Source organism: Ranitomeya imitator, chromosome 2 (assembly GCF_032444005.1).
Source record: "Ranitomeya imitator isolate aRanImi1 chromosome 2, aRanImi1.pri, whole genome shotgun sequence".
Classification (NCBI taxonomy): Eukaryota; Metazoa; Chordata; class Amphibia; order Anura; family Dendrobatidae; genus Ranitomeya; species Ranitomeya imitator.
The window spans coordinates 267,611,616-267,634,520 of record NC_091283.1 but is presented as its reverse complement, the minus strand read 5'-3'; the positions used below and the strand labels follow the sequence as shown (position 1 = coordinate 267,634,520).

At 45.8% G+C, this 22,905-nt stretch overlaps 1 protein-coding gene across 1 annotated transcript in view; it reads left to right on the top strand.

Moving 5' to 3' along the window:
- Window positions 1-15,548, top strand: part of GSG1L2 (GSG1 like 2) — a 29,954-nt gene extending 14,406 nt beyond the window's left edge. The window contains exons 2-5 of the mRNA XM_069749129.1: window positions 756-803; window positions 1,740-1,892; window positions 3,232-3,343; window positions 15,199-15,548. Coding sequence (XP_069605230.1) covers window positions 756-803; window positions 1,740-1,892; window positions 3,232-3,343; window positions 15,199-15,490 — 605 coding nt within the window. The 3' untranslated portion in view covers window positions 15,491-15,548. The remainder of the gene's footprint in view (window positions 1-755; window positions 804-1,739; window positions 1,893-3,231; window positions 3,344-15,198) is intronic.
- Window positions 15,549-22,905: the final 7,357 nt, after the last annotated feature.

Here is a 22,905-nt window from a genome sequence, read left to right as displayed (position 1 = left end):
TTGGTGTGGTGGTTTGTTGTTCTGTTTGTGTCCCACTAGTGTATTCATTTTTCTTTGGATTAAATTATTCAGTAGGATTCATCAGTGATTCAAATCTCGATCAATGAATGTCCCAGTGTCAGGAAGGAGACTGCAAGTCCCATGTTCAGTCATGAATAAGGTCAGGGGGGGGCGGAGGGATTGGTGTAGAACAGATCTCTTCTGGGATGGAAGTGTCACTAACGGTCTCCATGATGGATTGGAAGAGGAGAGGGAGACTTATTTGCAAACCATATTTATGCTAATGCTCAGCAGCCATTGGTGTCAAGGTCGCACTGCGCCCTGATGTATAAGGTCAGGTAGCTGCATCCGCCAATGAATGTTCTCCATCCACCCTTGAATGTTCTCCATCCAGGACTGAATATTCTCCATCAAAGACTGAATTTCTCCATCTGGCCCTGAAAGTTCTCCATCCAGGACTGAATGTTCTCCGTCCGCCCCTGAATGTTCTCCGTCTGCCCCCGAATTTCGCCGTCTGCCCCTGAATGTTCTCCGTCCGGCCCTGAATGTTCTCCGTCCACCATCAAATGTTGTCCATCCACCACTAAATGATCTCCATCCACCAATGTTCTCCATCTGTCAGTGACCTGTAGGACTCAAGCCTCTCGGGGAGGCTGCCTGTGTAACTTCTTTTCTTCCTCTTCTTTATATTATCCCTTATCTATGTATTGATCTCATATCTAATATCTGTCTTTCATTTTCCTCTTGTTTTCCAGGTGAGAAATGTCGCAGTTTCATTGCGCTCACACCCCCTGCAGACAGAGGTTAGCTACTGAGCTTTCTGACATTTTTGTAAAATATTTCATTTTTATATATATTTGAAACTAAGTTTTGGAAATAAATAAGGAGCAGGTCTGAGACCTTGGTATAATGTGGGGGGTCTGGTATAATATAGGTGTCTTGTATAACATGGGTTTCTGGTATAATATAGGGGTCTCTGTGATACAGTCTTCATCATTTCTTTGTGTGTCACATGCTGCCATCTAGTGGGTGGTCATTCCTCAGTTTGATGTGTACGCTACTAAATTAATGGGAATCTCACGAACCGGTTCTACATTCATCTCTTCGCATATAATATTCCAGCCAGGACCCAGATTACTGCACCGAGAACTGCAGACATTGGCGCAGCTTCATGTGCAGGATAGTAGTGGTGAACGTTACGCCGACTGCCCCTGTCCTTTATCTAAATACTCTGGTGAAGGCAAAGTGGTTTGTTAGCACCCGAGGCGCGTGCCCCTCTGCCCTAAGGCGCACCCCTTTTTCGGCTCTCCGGCTCTGCTTTGGCCACTGCCCAGTATTTGTGTTGCAGCCCTGGTTTCTCCGCTGTATCAGTAATTAGATCTGTTCTGCTGATCGCTATTGACCACAAATTCCCATAACTGCAATAATGATAATCGCCGGGAAAATAAAAAAAAATGCTGCGCAAGCAAAGAACCCGGCCCAGTGTGACATCAGGATTACCATTTATATTGAGAAATGGTGGAAAGATGCGATAATCTGCGGTAGCGAACAAAAAATAATAAAGCCTCACTCCTGGGACCGGTTCTTGCTACTTGTATTGGTGATTAACTCTAGTCACAGCCAAAGCTGCATCTATACCCATGTGATGTCCTTACCAGGGGGTAGGGCTGTGACAGCCTCCCAGGCATGACATAGAGGCTGGTTGTCAGTGGTATAATAGTGCTTGTGTCTTGGTGCAGGTGTCTTGTGGCTCTCCATCGTTGCGGAGGTCTTGTACATCACGTTACTCCTCACAGGGGTAAGCCTCATGTCGGTAGAAGTTTGTTACTATACCTCAGTTATTGATGGCCTCAAGCTCAACGCCTTTGCCGCCATTTTTACTGTTTTATCAGGTGAGTCCGTCTTGGGTTCTTCACATTTATTAAGTAAATCAGAAGTTTCTCCTTGGTGCCTGGATGAGCGGGGATGTGTGGTGAGATGTCTTCACCTTGGCCTCCTATGTAGATCATATCCGGTATAATTTATTCTTTTCCGAAGCTTTGAGTGGATCTTTAGACACCAAGAGGAGCAAACCATTTCCAAAAATGTCAGCAAGCCACCATAAAATATGAGGAGTCCAACATGTAGAGAAACCATCCAATTTATGTCTCCTGAGCTCCTTCCATGAGATTCGGCTTTCTGTTTTAGAAAATACAAGAGCCGTAGCCTACACACTAAATAACGTCTGACGTGTGACCTACCTACCAAAGTTCATGGGGTGGCTCCACCACACAATCCAACTCTCTCCACGGTGGCCCTTCCTGTTCCTGTTCTTCTTCATGTTTCCAAACAAAAGTCTTCTTGGTCAGGTGCATGATAGTAGAGAGTGAGATTGACCATTTCTAACCTTAGACTATGGATCACTTTTGAGGGAGGTTTTGGGCTGTCCTCCACTCGGCCCATCGTTTAGGACCATCTTCTCACAGTTACTGATCTCATCCTCTTCCAATATTTTCAGATTGCCTTCTGTTTGTGTATTTTCGAAGATCAATTCCGATGGTCAAAATTGGTCAAACGCTTTTCCATTGAAGAGACAGTCAGGAGTAATGTATGAAATGAGGGGCAAAACATTTCCAAATATGGTAAAATATGAGGAGTCTGATTTATAGAGGAACCGTTTGATTTATATCTCCTGAGCTTGAGCTGTTTCCATGAGGTTTGGCTTTTTTTTGGGTGGGTGGTGGAATACAAAAGCCATAGCCTACAAGTCCACGTGATGAACGATGGCAGATGATGATCAATTTATCTACATCGTAGAGTTTACACTGAACAAATCTGCCAAATTTTAGGATGTCTGATGTGATATGTAGAGCCTTCTGCACAAAGCTTTTGAGGTGGCTCCACCACACAACCCAACTCTCAACATGGTGGTCCTCCTAAATGTCTTCTTCGTCTCTCGAAACAAAAGACTTCTGGATAAGCTCTCTTGAAAGACGCTCTTTTTAACCAAAATTATAATAGAGAGTGTTTACCCCAATTGGTACCCTCCTCTATCACCCGGAGCTGTGGGTTTTTGTTGCTATTCATAGATTGAGGACAAAGTCAATGAGGATGGTGTCCTCTCCAGGATTTTGGACCATATTTGCATCCTTAGTTACCCATATTCAATGCAAAGCGAGAGATCTGATTTGGCTGCATGATTCTTTTTGGAAACACATGAGACTTTAATAACAATAACGACCTATTTTACAGGGTTACTCGGGATGGTCGCACACATGATGTACACAACAGTGTTCCAGATGACAGTCAACCTTGGTCCGGAGGATTGGAGACCTCAGAACTGGGACTATGGCTGGTCCTACTGGTAAGACCACGTCAATCAAACTTTTTGAAAAAGTAGCCACAATTGTAGAATTAGTAACATAGTAACATAGTAACATAGTAACATAGTTAGTAAGGCCGAAAAAAGACATTTGTCCATCCAGTTCAGCCTATATTCCATCATAATAAATACCCAGATCTACGTCCTTCTACAGAACCTAATAATTGTATGATACAATATTGTTCTGCTCCAGGAAGACATCCAGGCCTCTCTTGAACCCCTCGACTGAGTTCGCCATCACCACCTCCTCAGGCAAGCAATTCCAGATTCTCACTGCCCTAACAGTAAAGAATCCTCTTCTATGTTGGTGGAAAAACCTTCTCTCCTCCAGACGCAAAGAATGCCCCCTTGTGCCCGTCACCTTCCTTGGTATAAACAGATCCTCAGCGAGATATTTGTATTGTCCCCTTATATACTTATACATGGTTATTAGATCGCCCCTCAGTCGTCTTTTTTCTAGACTAAATAATCCTAATTTCGCTAATCTATCTGGGTATTGTAGTTCTCCCATCCCCTTTATTAATTTTGTTGCCCTCCTTTGTACTCTCTCTAGTTCCATTATATCCTTCCTGAGCACCGGTGCCCAAAACTGGACACAGTACTCCATGTGCGGTCTAACTAGGGATTTGTACAGAGGCAGTATAATGCTCTCATCATGTGTATCCAGACCTCTTTTAATGCACCCCATGATCCTGTTTGCCTTGGCAGCTGCTGCCTGGCACTGGCTGCTCCAGGTAAGTTTATCATTAACTAGGATCCCCAAGTCCTTCTCCCTGTCAGATTTACCCAGTGGTTTCCCGTTCAGTGTGTAATGGTGATATTGATTCCCTCTTCCCATGTGTATAACCTTACATTTATCATTGTTAAACCTCATCTGCCACCTTTCAGCCCAAGTTTCCAACTTATCCAGATCCATCTGTAGCAGAATACTATCTTCTCTTGTATTAACTGCTTTACATAGTTTTGTATCATCTGCAAATATCGATATTTTACTGTGTAAACCTTCTACCAGATCATTAATGAATATGTTGAAGAGAACAGGTCCCAATACTGACCCCTGCGGTACCCCACTGGTCACAGCGACCCAGTTAGAGACTATACCATTTATAACCACCCTCTGCTTTCTATCACTAAGCCAGTTACTAACCCATTTACACACATTTTCCCCCAGACCAAGCATTCTCATTTTGTGTACCAACCTCTTGTGCGGCACGGTATCAAACGCTTTGGAAAAATCGAGATATACCACGTCCAATGACTCACCGTGGTCCAGTCTATAGCTTACCTCTTCATAAAAACTGATTAGATTGGTTTGACAGGAGCGATTTCTCATAAACCCATGCTGATATGGAGTTAAACAGTTATTCTCATTGAGATAATCCAGAATAACATCCCTCAGAAACCCTTCAAATATTTTACCAACAATAGAGGTTAGACTTACTGGCCTATAATTTCCAGGTTCACTTTTAGAGCCCTTTTTGAATATTGGCACCACATTTGCTATGCGCCAGTCCTGCGGAACAGACCCTGTCGCTATAGAGTCACTAAAAATAAGAAATAATGGTTTATCTATTACATTACTTAGTTCTCTTAGTACTCGTGGGTGTATGCCATCCGGACCCGGAGATTTATCTATTTTAATCTTATTTAGCCGGTTTCGCACCTCTTCTTGGGTTAGATTGGTGACCCTTAATATAGGGTTTTCATTGTTTCTTGGGATTTCACCTAGCATTTCATTTTCCACCGTGAATACCGTGGAGAAGAAGGTGTTTAATATGTTAGCTTTTTCCTCGTCATTTACAACCATTCTTTCCTCACTATTTTTTAAGGGGCCTACATTTTCAGTTTTTATTCTTTTACTATTGATATAGTTGAAGAACAGTTTGGGATTAGTTTTACTCTCCTTAGCAATGTGCTTCTCTGTTTCCTTTTTGGCAGCTTTAATTAGTTTTTTAGATAAAGTATTTTTCTCCCTATAGTTTTTTAGAGCTTCAATGGTGCCATCCTGCTTTAGTAGTGCAAATGCTTTCTTTTTACTGTTAATTGCCTGTCTTACTTCTTTGTTTAGCCACATTGGGTTTTTCCTATTTCTAGTCCTTTTATTCCCACAAGGTATAAACCGCTTACACTGCCTATTTAGGATGTTCTTAAACATTTCCCATTTATTATCTGTATTCTTATTTCTGAGGATATTGTCCCAGTCTACCAGATTAAGGGCATCTCTAAGCTGTTCAAACTTTGCCTTCCTAAAGTTCAATGTTTTTGTGACTCCCTGACAAGTCCCCCTAGTGAAAGACAGGTGAAACTGCACAATATTGTGGTCGCTATTTCCTAAATGCCCAACCACCTGCAGATTTGTTATTCTGTCAGGTCTATTAGATAGTATTAGGTCTAAAAGTGCTGCTCCTCTGGTTGGATTCTGCACCAATTGTGAAAGATAATTTTTCTTGGTTATTAGCAGAAACCTGTTGCCTTTATGGGTTTCACAGGTTTCTGTTTCCCAGTTAATATCCGGGTAGTTAAAGTCCCCCATAACCAGGACCTCATTATGGGTTGCAGCTTCATCTATCTGCTCTAGAAGTAGACTTTCCATGCTTTCTGTTATATTTGGGGGTTTGTAACAGACCCCAATGAGAATTTTGTTACCATTTTTCCCTCCATGAATTTCAACCCATATGGACTCGACATCCTCATTCCCTTCGCTAATATCCTCCCTTAAAGTGGACTTTAGACAAGACTTTACATAGAGACAAACCCCTCCTCCTCTCCGATTTTTACGATCCTTTCTAAACAGACTGTAACCCTGTAAGTTAACTGCCCAGTCATAGCTTTCATCTAACCATGTCTCGGTTATTCCCACTATGTCAAAGTTACCTGTAGATATTTCTGCTTCTAGTTCTTCCATCTTGTTTGTCAGGCTTCTGGCGTTTGCGAGCATGCAGTTTAGAGGATTTTGTTTTGTTCCAATCTCCTCACTGTGGATTGTTTTAGAAATGTTCTTACCTCCCTTCTGAGTATGTTTTCCTGGGTCGTCTTTGTTCGAGTCTAATGTTTTTCTTCCCGTCCCCTCTTCTTCTAGTTTAACGCCCTCCTGATGAGTGTAGCGAGTCTTCTGGCGAATGTGTGTTTCCCAGGTTTGTTGAGGTGTAGTCCGTCTCTGGCGAGGAGTCCATCATACCAGTAATTCACACCGTGGTCCAGGAATCCAAATCCTTGTTGTCTGCACCATCGTCTTAGCCAGTTGTTTGCATCAAGGATCCTGTTCCATCTCCTGGTGCCATGCCCGTCTACTGGAAGGATAGAAGAAAAAACTACCTGTGCATCCAGTTCCTTTACTTTCTTCCCCAACTCTTCAAAGTCCTTGCAGATTGTCGGTAGGTCCTTCCTTGCCGTGTCATTGGTGCCAACATGTATCAGAAGAAATGGGTGGACGTCCTTGGAGCTGAAGAGCTTTGGTATCCTATCGGTCACATCCTTGATCATCGCACCTGGAAGGCAGCATACTTCTCTTGCAGTTATGTCCGGTCTGCAGATGGCTGCTTCGGTGCCTCTCAGTAGTGAGTCTCCCACCACCACCACTCTTCGTTGCTTCTTGGCTGTACTTTTTGCTGTCACTTGTTGCTGTGTGCCCTTTTCTTTTTTGCTTGCTGGTATTGCTTCATTCTTAGGTGTGCCATCTTCATCCTCTACAAAGATTTGATATCGGTTCTTCAGTTGTGTGGTTGGTGATTTCTCCATGGTCTTCTTGCTTCTTTTGGTCACATGCTTCCACTCATCTGCTTTTGGAGGTTCTCTGACACTTTTTGCACCTTCTGTGACCAGTAGAGATGCTTCTGTTCTGTCTAGAAAGTCTTCATTCTCTTTGATGAGTTTCAAAGTTGCTATTCTTTCTTCCAGACCCCGCACCTTTTCTTCTAAAAGGGCCACTAGTCTACACTTCTGACAGGTGAAATTGGATTCTTCTTCTGGTCGATCTGTGAACATGTAGCACATGCTGCAGCTCACCATGTAGGTTGTCACATCTGCCATGTTGCTCCTAGATCCTGCTGACTTGCTGTGTGTTTTCCTTCTTGTGTAATCTACTCAGCCAAGCTCTCTTGCAATAATGTCCTACAGGCAAAAATTCGCACGCCGTAAGGCGCGCGGTTTGGTGATGCTTTCGAAGCAGCTGGTCCCGGCTGTACCCAACGATCTTCTAGCTTAGGGAGACTTCGCTTCTCCCAGAAGGCACCTGGAATATGCAAATTAGCCTCCTGAAGCTTGAATCCCTGGTTTGGTGATGCTTTCGAAGCAGCTGGTCCCGGCTGTACCCAACGATCTTCTAGCTTAGGGAGACTTCGCTTCTCCCAGAAGGCACCTGGAATATGCAAATTAGCCTCCTGAAGCTTGAATCCCTGGTTTGGTGATGCTTTCGAAGCAGCTGGTCCCGGCTGTACCCAACGATCTTCTAGCTTAGGGAGACTTCGCTTCTCCCAGAAGGCACCTGGAATATGCAAAGTAGCCTCCTGAAGCTTGAATCCCTGGTTTGGTGATGCTTTCGAAGCAGCTGGTCCCGGCTGTACCCAACGATCTTCTAGCTTAGGGAGACTTCGCTTCTCCCAGAAGGCACCTGGAATATGCAAATTAGCCTCCTGAAGCTTGAATCCCTGGTTTGGTGATGCTTTCGAAGCAGCTGGTCCCGGCTGTACCCAACGATCTTCTAGCTTAGGGAGACTTCGCTTCTCCCAGAAGGCACCTGGAATATGCAAATTAGCCTCCTGAAGCTTGAATCCCTGGTTTGGTGATGCTTTCGAAGCAGCTGGTCCCGGCTGTACCCAACGATCTTCTAGCTTAGGGAGACTTCGCTTCTCCCAGAAGGCACCTGGAATATGCAAATTAGCCTCCTGAAGCTTGAATCCCTGGTTTGGTGATGCTTTCGAAGCAGCTGGTCCCGGCTGTACCCAACGATCTTCTAGCTTAGGGAGACTTCGCTTCTCCCAGAAGGCACCTGGAATATGCAAATTAGCCTCCTGAAGCTTGAATCCCTGGTTTGGTGATGCTTTCGAAGCAGCTGGTCCCGGCTGTACCCAACGATCTTCTAGCTTAGGGAGACTTCGCTTCTCCCAGAAGGCACCTGGAATATGCAAATTAGCCTCCTGAAGCTTGAATCCCTGGTTTGGTGATGCTTTCGAAGCAGCTGGTCCCGGCTGTACCCAACGATCTTCTAGCTTAGGGAGACTTCGCTTCTCCCAGAAGGCACCTGGAATATGCAAATTAGCCTCCTGAAGCTTGAATCCCTGGTTTGGTGATGCTTTCGAAGTAGCTGGTCCCGGCTGTACCCAACGATCTTCTAGCTTAGGGAGACTTCGCTTCTCCCAGAAGGCACCTGGAATATGCAAATTAGCCTCCTGAAGCTTGAATCCCTGGTTTGGTGATGCTTTCGAAGCAGCTGGTCCCGGCTGTACCCAACGATCTTCTAGCTTAGGGAGACTTCGCTTCTCCCAGAAGGCACCTGGAATATGCAAATTAGCCTCCTGAAGCTTGAATCCCTGGTTTGGTGATGCTTTCGAAGCAGCTGGTCCCGGCTGTACCCAACGATCTTCTAGCTTAGGGAGACTTCGCTTCTCCCAGAAGGCACCTGGAATATGCAAATTAGCCTCCTGAAGCTTGAATCCCTGGTTTGGTGATGCTTTCGAAGCAGCTGGTCCCGGCTGAACCCAACGATCTTCTAGCTTAGGGAGACTTCGCTTCTCCCAGAAGGCACCTGGAATATGCAAATTAGCCTCCTGAAGCTTGAATCCCTGGTTTGGTGATGCTTTCGAAGCAGCTGGTCCCGGCTGTACCCAACGATCTTCAAGCTTAGGGAGACTTCGCTTCTCCCAGAAGGCACCTGGAATATGCAAATTAGCCTCCTGAAGCTTGAATCCCTGGTTTGGTGATGCTTTCGAAGCAGCTGGTCCCGGCTGTACCCAACGATCTTCTAGCTTAGGGAGACTTCGCTTCTCCCAGAAGGCACCTGGAATATGCAAATTAGCCTCCTGAAGCTTGAATCCCTGGTTTGGTGATGCTTTCGAAGCAGCTGGTCCCGGCTGTACCCAACGATCTTCTAGCTTAGGGAGACTTCGCTTCTCCCAGAAGGCACCTGGAATATGCAAATTAGCCTCCTGAAGCTTGAATCCCTGGTTTGGTGATGCTTTCGAAGCAGCTGGTCCCGGCTGTACCCAACGATCTTCTAGCTTAGGGAGACTTCGCTTCTCCCAGAAGGCACCTGGAATATGCAAATTAGCCTCCTGAAGCTTGAATCCCTGGTTTGGTGATGCTTTCGAAGCAGCTGGTCCCGGCTGTACCCAACGATCTTCTAGCTTAGGGAGACTTCGCTTCTCCCAGAAGGCACCTGGAATATGCAAATTAGCCTCCTGAAGCTTGAATCCCTGGTTTGGTGATGCTTTCGAAGCAGCTGGTCCCGGCTGTACCCAACGATCTTCTAGCTTAGGGAGACTTCGCTTCTCCCAGAAGGCACCTGGAATATGCAAATTAGCCTCCTGAAGCTTGAATCCCTGGTTTGGTGATGCTTTCGAAGCAGCTGGTCCCGGCTGTACCCAACGATCTTCTAGCTTAGGGAGACTTCGCTTCTCCCAGAAGGCACCTGGAATATGCAAATTAGCCTCCTGAAGCTTGAATCCCTGGTTTGGTGATGCTTTCGAAGCAGCTGGTCCCGGCTGTACCCAACGATCTTCTAGCTTAGGGAGACTTCGCTTCTCCCAGAAGGCACCTGGAATATGCAAATTAGCCTCCTGAAGCTTGAATCCCTGGTTTGGTGATGCTTTCGAAGCAGCTGGTCCCGGCTGTACCCAACGATCTTCAAGCTTAGGGAGACTTCGCTTCTCCCAGAAGGCACCTGGAATATGCAAATTAGCCTCCTGAAGCTTGAATCCCTGGTTTGGTGATGCTTTCGAAGCAGCTGGTCCCGGCTGTACCCAACGATCTTCTAGCTTAGGGAGACTTCGCTTCTCCCAGAAGGCACCTGGAATATGCAAATTAGCCTCCTGAAGCTTGAATCCCTGGTTTGGTGATGCTTTCGAAGCAGCTGGTCCCGGCTGTACCCAACGATCTTCTAGCTTAGGGAGACTTCGCTTCTCCCAGAAGGCACCTGGAATATGCAAATTAGCCTCCTGAAGCTTGAATCCCTGGTTTGGTGATGCTTTCGAAGCAGCTGGTCCCGGCTGTACCCAACGATCTTCAAGCTTAGGGAGACTTCGCTTCTCCCAGAAGGCACCTGGAATATGCAAATTAGCCTCCTGAAGCTTGAATCCCTGGTTTGGTGATGCTTTCGAAGCAGCTGGTCCCGGCTGTACCCAACGATCTTCTAGCTTAGGGAGACTTCGCTTCTCCCAGAAGGCACCTGGAATATGCAAATTAGCCTCCTGAAGCTTGAATCCCTGGTTTGGTGATGCTTTCGAAGCAGCTGGTCCCGGCTGTACCCAACGATCTTCTAGCTTAGGGAGACTTCGCTTCTCCCAGAAGGCACCTGGAATATGCAAATTAGCCTCCTGAAGCTTGAATCCCTGGTTTGGTGATGCTTTCGAAGCAGCTGGTCTTGGCTGTACCCAACGATCTTCTAGCTTAGGGAGACTTCGCTTCTCCCAGAAGGCACCTGGAATATGCAAATTAGCCTCCTGAAGCTTGAATCCCTGGTTTGGTGATGCTTTCGAAGCAGCTGGTCCCGGCTGTACCCAACGATCTTCAAGCTTAGGGAGACTTCGCTTCTCCCAGAAGGCACCTGGAATATGCAAATTAGCCTCCTGAAGCTTGAATCCCTGGTTTGGTGATGCTTTCGAAGCAGCTGGTCCCGGCTGTACCCAACGATCTTCTAGCTTAGGGAGACTTCGCTTCTCCCAGAAGGCACCTGGAATATGCAAATTAGCCTCCTGAAGCTTGAATCCCTGGTTTGTACACTGCCTCGCCTTGTTTTTCCCAAAGTCAACCATCGGAGGTTATGGTCTTCTTCTGACTCCCCAATGCTATAATTCGGGCTCTCTGGGCACCATTCCAGTTGGTTCCATGGATGATGGGACATAGACCTTTCCAATCATCTGTATATAGTTCATCGGTCTAGTAGATGAGTAGCCCAAAGCCTATTAAGACATCCCGACCAGAGGAAAGAACAATCAAGGAGTCCTTACCTGTCCTGATCTCATCTAGTCCCAGGTGGCCCAGGGCAAAACTCAAGGATCAACCCGACTTTAAGAGGAGAACCGGGTGACATGGTCCATTTCGCCCTCCGTCTACAATTAGACATGTATCATGTCCTGACTGAGGAATGACTTGCTCATCAGTAATGAATTATCCGCCGCAGTCTCTCACTGCACAAAAATCAGAAGCTTCCGAATATTATTCCACCGGCAAAAAGTTCTGAGCAGTTCTCATTATTCAGCAGTTCCAAGTCCGGGAAGGATTTCCTTGAAGATGTAAGAACTCATTCCACAATTTATCGACATCTTTTTGAAGTGGTTTCAATGTTGAAATTAGAAATGTCTATTAACGGTGAAAAGATCCAAAATCAGCAGAGAGGAGATATCAACATCTCCAGCGAAAAGCCGAGTCATTACACTGCACACTACTGTGCACGTAAAACCCGCTGTATATATCATTATCATTATGGCTGGTCCGAATAACTAAAGCAATTGTTACCATCCACCTCTCGTGTCTCCCTTTTCCTCATAGTTTGTAGCTTGCGAGCAGCAGGGCCCTCACTCCTCTTGGTATCTATTTTGAACTGTGATTTCTGTTATGCTGTAATGTCTATTGTTTGTACAAGTCCCCTCTATAATTTGTAAAGCGCTGCGGAATATGTTGGCGCTATATAAAATTATTATTATTATATTATTATGTGCTCAGGTTATACCATCGTGCTCCACATCACTGTATACAAGAATCTGTGTAACCTATACTGTCTGTACATATACAGTACAGACCAAAAGTTTGGACACACCTCATTTAAAGATTTTTCTGTATTTTCATGACTGAAAATTGTACATTCACACTGAAGGCTTCAAAACTATGAATTAACACGTGAAATTATATACTTAACCAAAAAGTATGAAACAACTGAAATTATGTTTTATATTCTAGGTTCTTCAAAGTAGCCACCTTTTGCTTTGATGACTGCTTTGCACACTCTTGGCATTCTCTTGATGAGCTTCTAGAGGTAGTCACCGGGAATGGTCTTCCAACAATCTTGAAGGAGTTCCCAGAGATGCTTAGCATTTGTTGGCCCTTTTGCCTTCACTCTACGGTGCAGCTCACCCCAAACCATCTCGATTGGGTTCAGGTCTGGTGACTGTGGAGGCCAGGTCATCTGGCGTAGCACCCCATCACTCTCCTTCTTGGTCAAATAGCCCTTACACAGCCTGGAGGTGTGTTTGGGGTCATTGTCCTGTTGAAAAATAAATGATGGTCCAACTAATCGCAAACCGGTGGAATAGCATGCTACTGCAAGATGCTGTGGTAGCCATGATGGTTCAGTATGCCTTAAATTTTGAATAAATCCCCAACAGTGTCACCAGCAAAGCACCCCCACACCATCACACCTCCTCCTCCATGCTTCACGGTGGGAACCAGGCATGTAGAGTCCATACGTTCACCTTTTCTGAGTCGCACAAAGACACAGTTGTTGGAACCAAAGATCTCAAATTTGGACTCATCAAACCAAAGCACAGATTTCCACTGGTCTAATGTCCATTCCTTGTGTTCTATAGCCCAAACAAGTCTCTTCTGCTTGTTGCCTGTCCTTAGCAGTGGTTTCCTAGCAGCTATTTTACCATGAAGGCCTGCTGCACAAAGACTCCTCTTAACAGTTGTTGTAGAGATGTGTCTGCTGCTAGAACTCTATGGCATTGACCTGGTCTCTAATCTGAGCTGCTGTTAACCTGCGATTTCTGAGGCTGGTGACTCGGATAAACTTATCCTCAGAAGCAGAGGTGACTCTTGGTCTTCCTTTCCTGGGGCGGTCTTCATGTGAGCCAGTTTCTTTGTAGCACTTGATGGTTTTTGCCACTGCACTTGGGGACACTTTCAAAGTGTGCCCAATTTTTCGGACTGACTGACCTTCATTTCTTAAAGTAATGATGGCCCCTCTTTTTTTCCTTTACTTAGCTGCTTTTTTCTTGCCATAATACAAATTCTAAGAGTCTTTTCAGTAGGACTATCAGCTGTGTATCCACCAGACTTCTGCACAACACAACTGATGGTCCCAACCCTATTTATAAGGCAAGAAATCCCACTTATTAATCCTGACAGCGCACACCTGTGAAGTGAAAACCATTCCCGGTGACTACCTCTTAAAGCTCATCCAGAGAATGCCAAGAGTGTGCAAAGCAGTCATCAAAGCAAAAGGTGGCTCCTTTGAAGAACCTAGAATATAAGACATAATTTCAGTGGTTTCACACTTTTTTGTTAAGTATATAATTCCACATGTGTTAATTCATAGTTTTGATGCCTTCAGTGTGAATGTACAATTTTCATAGTCATGAAAATACAGAAAAATCTTTAACCCCTATCTGACATCTGACGTACTATCCCGTCGAGGTGGGGTGGGCCCGTATGACCACCGACGGGATAGTACGTCATAGCGATCGGCCACGTTCACGGGGGGAGCACGGCAGATCGCGGCCGGGTGTCAGCTGCCTATTGCAGCTGACATCCGGCACAATGTGCCAGGAGCGGTCACGGACCGCTCCCGGCACATTAACCCCCAGAACACCACGATCAAACATGATCGCGGTGTGCCGGCAGTACAGGGAAGCATCGCGCAGGGAGAGGGCTCCCTACGTGCTTCCCTGAGACCCCCGGAGCCTCCCGAAGGTCTCTTACCTCCTTCCTCGCTGCAGGCCCCGGATCCAAAATGGCCACGGCATCCGGGTCCTGCAGGGAGGGAGGTGGCTTCACTGTGCCTGGAGCTGCACAGCAAAGTGTCAGATCAGCGATCTTACACTATAGTTACAAGTGTCTCTTAAAGGGGTCACAGCAGGAGGACCTAGGACACTTGTAACTATGGGTGAGTGACGGCATCCTATTGATATGTGTAGGGAGTTTGGGGATCTTATATTGATGGTAGCATCCATAGATGTTCATGCGCAGAGCCTGGATGTTAGACCCACTTTGATTCTATTTTTCCTCCCCCCTCACTTGGCTCAGGATTAGCTGTACGTGCCCTTACACATATTGTATTATTGGTCCATATAGCCTGCTGTACTAGTAGGTTCCCTGTATTCTTCCTCTTTTTTGTATTTTGCCCTTTGATTGGGCTGTTTTTGTACATTTTAAGTGCATCAATAAAATGGTTGTTTTACTTTTTCAATCTGTTGGTGTTCTTTGTACTCCATGTTCTCTAGTTTTCTATATGTTTTAGGAGTAGTACACCTATGATTATTTTGGTTACACTTATGTATTTACGGAGGGAGCAGGGTTTTAGTCCCTCTCAGTCTGGATATTTTGCTATATTTGTTGTGATTTTTGTTCTAAATATATAACTATATACAGGAGATGCCCCCGTTATACCGGCTGTACATATATAATTATATACAGGAGATGCCCAGGTTATATCGGCTGTATATATAAAATTATATACAGGAGATGCCCCCGTTATACCGGCTGAACATATATAATTATATACAGAAGATGCCCAGGTTATACCGGCTGTACATATATAATTATATACAGGAGATGCCCAGGTTATACCGGCTGTACATATATAATTATATACAAGAGATGCTCAGGTTATACCAGTTGTACATACCGTATATGTATATATAACAGCTTTGGATATATAATTATTAATTGCCGTTGTCTCTCCGCAGCTTGGCGTGGGGCTCGTTCACATGCTGCATGGCGGCATCAGTAACAACCATCAACCGATACACAAAGACCATATTGGAGTTCAAGCAGAGGAGACGGAACCTGGAGAGAAGTTTACAAAACACGCAGAAGACCCAGGAGCAGGAGAGCTCTGCACCGGTGTGGGACATCTACATCCACACCCTGCAGGGCCACCGAGAGGGCTTCGTGGATTTATCGGCATCGGCACAGAATCCTTCCAACTACGGGAATCTAAACCACTTCCCTTACACACAGTGTGACGAGTACTGCTAGTGTCCCCTACAGGTGGTGCTAATTATGTACTGTTTTATAATAAAATCTTTGGGTGGGCCTCCTTGCATGTTTGTGGACGACCCCTAGAGCTTCCTGATGATCCGCGACTAGGCAGACCCCAAGATTGTAATACATTTTACGGCGGAACAGAATCTAATAATAAGGTGGGAAATTTCCACATCCAAGCAACCTTCCTAAGTGAGACATTGGGAACTACCATCCTAAACAATCCATCATAGCTCCTCAGGTCTGGTAAAAGTGTTCTGTCCAGTACCACAGTTATGGTCTAAGGTATCACCATCCGTACACGAGGCATCATAGCTCCTCAGATCTGGTAAAAGTGTTCTGTACGGTACCACAGTTATGGTGTAAGGTACCACCATCCTGCGCAAGCCATCATAGCTCCTCAGATCTGGTAAAAGTGTTCTTTTCGGTACCACAGTTAAGGTCTAAGGTACCACCATCCATACATGAGCCATCATAGCTCCCCAAATCTGGTAAAAGTGTTCTGCCTGGTACCACAGCTATGGTCTAAGGTACCACCATCCTTCACAAGCCATCATAGCTCCTCAGATCTGGTAAAAGTGTTCTTTCCGGTACCACAGTTAATGGCTAAGGTACCACCATCCATACACAAGCCATCATAGCTCCTCAAATCTGGTAAAAGTGTTCTGTATGGTAACACAGCTATGGTCTAAGGTACCACCATCCTGCGCAAGCTATCATAGCTCCTCAGATCTGGTAAAAGTGTTCTTTCCGGTACCACAGATAAGGTCTAAGGTACCACCATCCATACACGAGCCATCATAGCTCCTCAAATCTGGTAAAAGTGTGCTGTACGGTAACACAGCAATGGTCTAAGGTACCACCATCCTGCGCAAGCCATCATAGCTCCTCAGATCTGGTAAAAGTGTTCTTTCCGGTACCACAGTTAAGGTCTAAGGTACCACCATCCATACACGAGCCATCATAGCTCCTCAAATCTGGTAAAAGTGTTCTGTCCGGTAACACAGCTATGGTATAAGGTACCACCATCCTGCGCAAGCCATCATAGCTCCTCAGATCTGGTAAAAGTGTTCTTTCCGGTACCACAGTTAAGGTCTAAGGTACCACCATCCATACACAAGCCATCATAGATCCTCAGATCTGGTAAAAGCCTTCTGTCCAGTACCATAACTATGGTCTAGGGTACCACCATCCCACACACGAGCCATCATATCTCCTCAGATTTAGAGGTAGTGGTAAAAGCGTTCTGTCTGGTACCACAGCTATGGTCTAATGTACCACCATCCAAACTAGAGCCATCACAGATCCTCAGATCTAGTAAAAATGTTCTGTCAGGTACCACAGCTATGACCTACGGTACTACCATCCATACAAGAGCCATCATAGCTCCTTAGATCTGGTAAAAGTGTTCTGTCTGGTACCACAGCTATGGTCTAAAGCAGTATTCCCCAAGTCCGGTCCTCTAGAGCCACCAACGGGTCATGTTTTCAGGATTTCCTTAGTATTGCACAGGTGATGGAATTATTGCCTGTGCAGGTGATGAAATTATCTTGGTGGCTCTTGAGGACCTGACTTGGGGAACACTGATCTAAAGTATCACCATCCATACATGAGCCATCATAGCTCCCTTCAGATCTGATAAAAGTGTTCTGCCTGGTACCACAGCTATGGTCTAAGGTACCACCATCCTTCACAAGCCATCATAGCTCCTCAGATCTGGTAAAAGCCTTCTATCCGGTACCACGGCTATGGTCTGGGGTGTCACCATCCCACACACGAGCCATCATAGCTCCTCAGATCTAGAGGTAGTGGTAAAAGTGTTCTGTCTGGTACCACAGCTATGGTCTAAGGTACCACCATCCTATGCAAGCCATCATAGCTCCTCAGATCTGGCAAAAGTGTTGTGTCTGGTACCACAGCTTTAACCTAGGGTACCACCATCCATACAAGAGCCATCATAGCTCCTCAGATGGAGAGGTAGTGGTAATGGCCTTCTGTTCAGTACCATAGCTGTGACCTAAGGTACCACCATCCCACACATGAGCCATCATAGCTCCTCAGATGTAGAGGCAGTGGTAAAAGAATTCTGTCCGGTACCAAGGCTGTGACCTAGGCTACCACCATCCACACACGAGCCATCATAGCTCATCAGATGTAGAGGTAAAAGTTTTCTGTCCGGTACCATGGCTATAACCTAGGGTACTCCCATCCCATACATGAACCATCATCGCTCCTCAGATGTAGACATAGGGTTAAAAGCATTCTACCACAGCTATGGCCTGGAGTACCACCATCCCACACATGAGCCATTATAGCACCTCAGAGGTAGTGGTAAAAGCCTTCTGTCTAGTACCACAGCTATGGTCTAAGGTAGCACCATCCCACACCAGCCATCATAGCTCCTCAGATGTAGAGGGAGTGGTAAAAGTGTCTGGTACCACGGCTATGGCCTAGAGTACGAACATCCCACACACGAGCCATCATAGCTCTTCAGATCTAGAGGTAAAAGCCTTCTGTCTGGTACCACGGCTATGGCCTAAGGTACCACCATCCCACACCAGCCATCATAGCTCCACAGATGTAGAGGGAGTGGTAAAAGTGTATGTCCGGTACCACTGCTATGGCCTATAGTATCACCATCCCACACATGAGCCATCATAGCTCCTCAGAAGTAGTAGTAATAGCCTTCTGTCTGGTACCACGGCTATGGTCTGGGGTACCACCATCCCGCACACAAGCCATCATAGCTCCTCAGATTTAGAGGTAGTGGTAAAAGCTTTCTGTCCGGTACCACAACTATGGGCTAAGGTACCACGATCACACAAAACCATCATGGCTCCACATATCTAGAAGTAGCGTTTTGTCCGGTATCACGGCTATGGTCTAAAATGCCACCATCCCACCCAAACCTTCGTAGTTGTTCACTTGTAAAAGTAGTGGTCAATGTGTTCCATGCCGTCCATATAGTAGTTTTTTTATAGTGTTGAACCTGGGTCTGGTCGTGTAGGTCCTCAGGGCTGTAGACCTCATTGTATTCCATCGAAGTAGAAGTATCCTGTTGGTTTGACGGAATTCCATTCATGAGACCAGATGAACCTTGCGGGTGGGTAATGCATCAACTGGTTTTAGCATAGTGATCGATGGATTGATCTTCATCCAGGACCAACTTCTTCTGTACCGATCAGACTCAAAGGTTCTCTTATGATGTTCTTCAAAGAAAGGAGTAGTTGTCAAGAGGAATGGAAATGTGAGCGATGAGGAGCCTTGAGTCCAGGTTAGAAGGAGCCATTAAGGTTCCAGGATGTTCCTCCTTAGGCAGCTAAACACTATCCCCAGACAGCCAAGGAAGACTTAAAACGCCCACTTTGGGACATACCATAAGCCCCACCCCTCTTATTGTGAGGACTGCACCTTTAAGGTTGGAACTAAACTGAAATTAAAGTATTTTATCCATCATGAAACAGGGATACAATCTACAGTATCACACAGGATAGGATTAGATACACGGCTCAGCAGTCAGTATTACACAGACAGAATTAGATACACAGCTCAGCAGACGGTATCACACACAGTATAGGATTGGATACACGGCTCAGCAGTTTCACACAGGATAAGATTAGAAACACAGCTCGGCAGTCAGTATCACACAGCATAAGATTAGATACACTGCTCACCAGTCAGTTTCACATATGATAGGATTAGATACCCAGCTCAGTAGTCAGTATCACACAGGATAGGATTAGATACACGGCTCAGCAGACAGTATCACACAGGAGAGGATTAGATACACGGCTCAGCAGTCAGTATCACACAGGATAGGATTAGATGCACAGCTCAGCGGTCAGTATCACACAGGAGAGGATTAGATACACGGCTCAGCAGTCAGTATCACACAGGATAGGATTAGATACACGGCTCAGCAGTCTATCACACAGGATAGGATTAGATACACGGCTCAGCAGACAGTATTACACAGATAGAATTAGATACACAGCTCAGCAGACGGTATCACACAGAGTATAGGATTAGATACACGGCTCAGCAGTTTCACACAGGATAAGATTAGAAACACGGCTCAGCAGACAGTATCACACAGGATAGGATTAGATACACAGCTCACCAGACAGTATCACACAGGAGAGGATTAGATACACGGCTCAGCAGACAGTATCACACAGGATAGGATTAGATACACAGCTCACATCAGTCAGTATCACACAGGACAGGATTAGATGCACGGCTCAGCAGTCAGTATCACACAGGAGAGGATTAGATACACAGCTCAGCAGTCAGTATCACACAGGATAGGATTAGATACACGGCTCAGCAGACAGTATCACACAGGATAGGATTAGATACACAGCTCACATCAGTCAGTATCACACAGGACAGGATTAGATGCACGGCTCAGCAGACAGTATCACACAGGAGAGGATTAGATACACGGCTCAGCAGTCAGTATCACACAGGATAGGATTAGATACACGGCTCAGCAGACAGTATCACACAGGAGAGGATTAGATACACGGCTCAGCAGTATCACACAGGATAGGATTAGATACACGGCTCAGCAGACAGTATCACACAGGATAGGATTAGATACACGGCTCAGCAGACAGTATCACACAGGAGAGGATTAGATACACGGCTCAGCAGTCAGTATCACACAGGATAGGATTAGATGCACAGCTCAGCGGTCAGTATCACACAGGAGAGGATTAGATACACGGCTCAGCAGTCAGTATCACACAGGATAGGATTAGATACACGGCTCAGCAGTCTATCACACAGGATAGGATTAGATACACGGCTCAGCAGACAGTATTACACAGATAGAATTAGATACACAGCTCAGCAGACGGTATCACACAGAGTATAGGATTAGATACACGGCTCAGCAGTTTCACACAGGATAAGATTAGAAACACGGCTCAGCAGACAGTATCACACAGGAGAGGATTAGATACACGGCTCAGCAGACAGTATCACACAGGATAGGATTAGATACACAGCTCAGCAGACAGTATCACACAGGAGAGGATTAGATACACGGCTCAGCAGACAGTATCACACAGGATAGGATTAGATACACAGCTCACATCAGTCAGTATCACACTGGACAGGATTAGATGCACGGCTCAGCAGTCAGTATCACACAGGAGAGGATTAGATACACAGCTCAGCAGACAGTATCACACAGGAGAGGATTAGATACACGGCTCAGCAGTCAGTATCACACAGGATAGGATTAGATACACGGCTCAGCAGACAGTATCACACAGGAGAGGATTAGATACACGGCTCAGCAGTATCACACAGGATAGGATTAGATACACGGCTCAGCAGACAGTATCACACAGGATAGGATTAGATACACGGCTCAGCAGACAGTATCACACAGGAGAGGATTAGATACACGGCTCAGCAGTCAGTATCACACAGGATAGGATTAGATGCACAGCTCAGCGGTCAGTATCACACAGGAGAGGATTAGATACACGGCTCAGCAGTCAGTATCACACAGGATAGGACTAGATACACGGCTCAGCAGTCTATCACACAGGATAGGATTAGATACACGGCTCAGCAGACAGTATTACACAGATAGAATTAGATACACAGCTCAGCAGACGGTATCACACACAGTATAGGATTAGATACACGGCTCAGCAGTTTCACACAGGATAAGATTAGAAACACGGCTCAGCAGACAGTATCACACAGGATAGGATTAGATACACAGCTCACCAGACAGTATCACACAGGAGAGGATTAGATACACGGCTCAGCAGACAGTATCAAACGGATAGGATTAGATACACAGCTCACATCAGTCAGTATCACACAGGACAGGATTAGATGCACGGCTCAGCAGTCAGTATCACACAGGAGAGGATTAGATACACAGCTCAGCAGACAGTATCACACAGGAGAGGATTAGATACATGGCTCAGCAGTCAGTATCACACAGGATAGGATTAGATACACGGCTCAGCAGACAGTATCACACAGGAGAGGATTAGATACACGGCTCAGCAGTATCACACAGGATAGGATTAGATACACGGCTCAGCAGACAGTATCACACAGGATAGGATTAGATACACGGCTCAGCAGACAGTATCACACAGGAGAGGATTAGATACACGGCTCAGCAGTCAGTATCACACAGGATAGGATTAGATGCACAGCTCAGCGGTCAGTATCACACAGGAGAGGATTAGATACACGGCTCAGCAGTCAGTATCACACAGGATAGGATTAGATACACGGCTCAGCAGTCTATCACACAGGATAGGATTAGATACACGGCTCAGCAGACAGTATTACACAGATAGAATTAGATACACAGCTCAGCAGACGGTATCACACACAGTATAGGATTAGATACACGGCTCAGCAGTTTCACACAGGATAAGATTAGAAACACGGCTCAGCAGACAGTATCACACAGGATAGGATTAGATACACAGCTCACCAGACAGTATCACACAGGATAGGATTAGATGCACGGCTCAGCAGACAGTATCACACAGGATAGGATTAGATACACAGCTCACATCAGTCAGTATCATACAGGACAGGATTAGATGCACGGCTCAGCAGTCAGTATCACACAGGAGAGGATTAGATACACAGCTCAGCAGACAGTATCACACAGGAGAGGATTAGATACACGGCTCAGCAGTCAGTATCACACAGGAGAGCATTAGATACGCGGCTCAGCAGACAGTATCTCACAGGAGAGGATTAGATACACGGCTCAGCAGTCAGTATCACACAGGATAGGATTAGATGCACAGCTCAGCAGTCAGTATCACACAGGAGAGGATTAGATACACAGCTCTTTACTCAGTATCACACAGGAGAGGATTAGATACATGGCTCAGCAGACAGTATCACACAGGAGAGGATTAATACACGGCTCATCAGTCAGTATCACACAGGAGAGGATTAGATACATGGCTCAGCAGTCAGTATCACACAGGATGGGATTAGATACACGGCTCAGCAGTCAGTATCACACAGGATAGGATTAGATACACAGCTCAGTAGTCAGTATCACACAGGATAGGATTAGATGCACGGCTCAGCAGTCAGTATCACACAGGAGAGGATTAGATACACGGCTCAGCAGTCAGTATCACACAGGATAGGATTAGATACACAGCTCAGTAGTCAGTATCACACAGGACAGGATTAGATGCACGGCTCAGCAGTCAGTATCACACAGGAGAGGATTAGATACACCATCCTTCTGGAATATGAGCTTCGGTCTATGTGGCAGCTGAGCACTGACTACATCTCCCAGCATGCACAGGGGACACTTTACAGTAGGTTTCACTGAGTACGGGGTTTCCAGCCTGACAACAGGGGCGGGGGTCACAGATCCCATGTCACAGACCCCT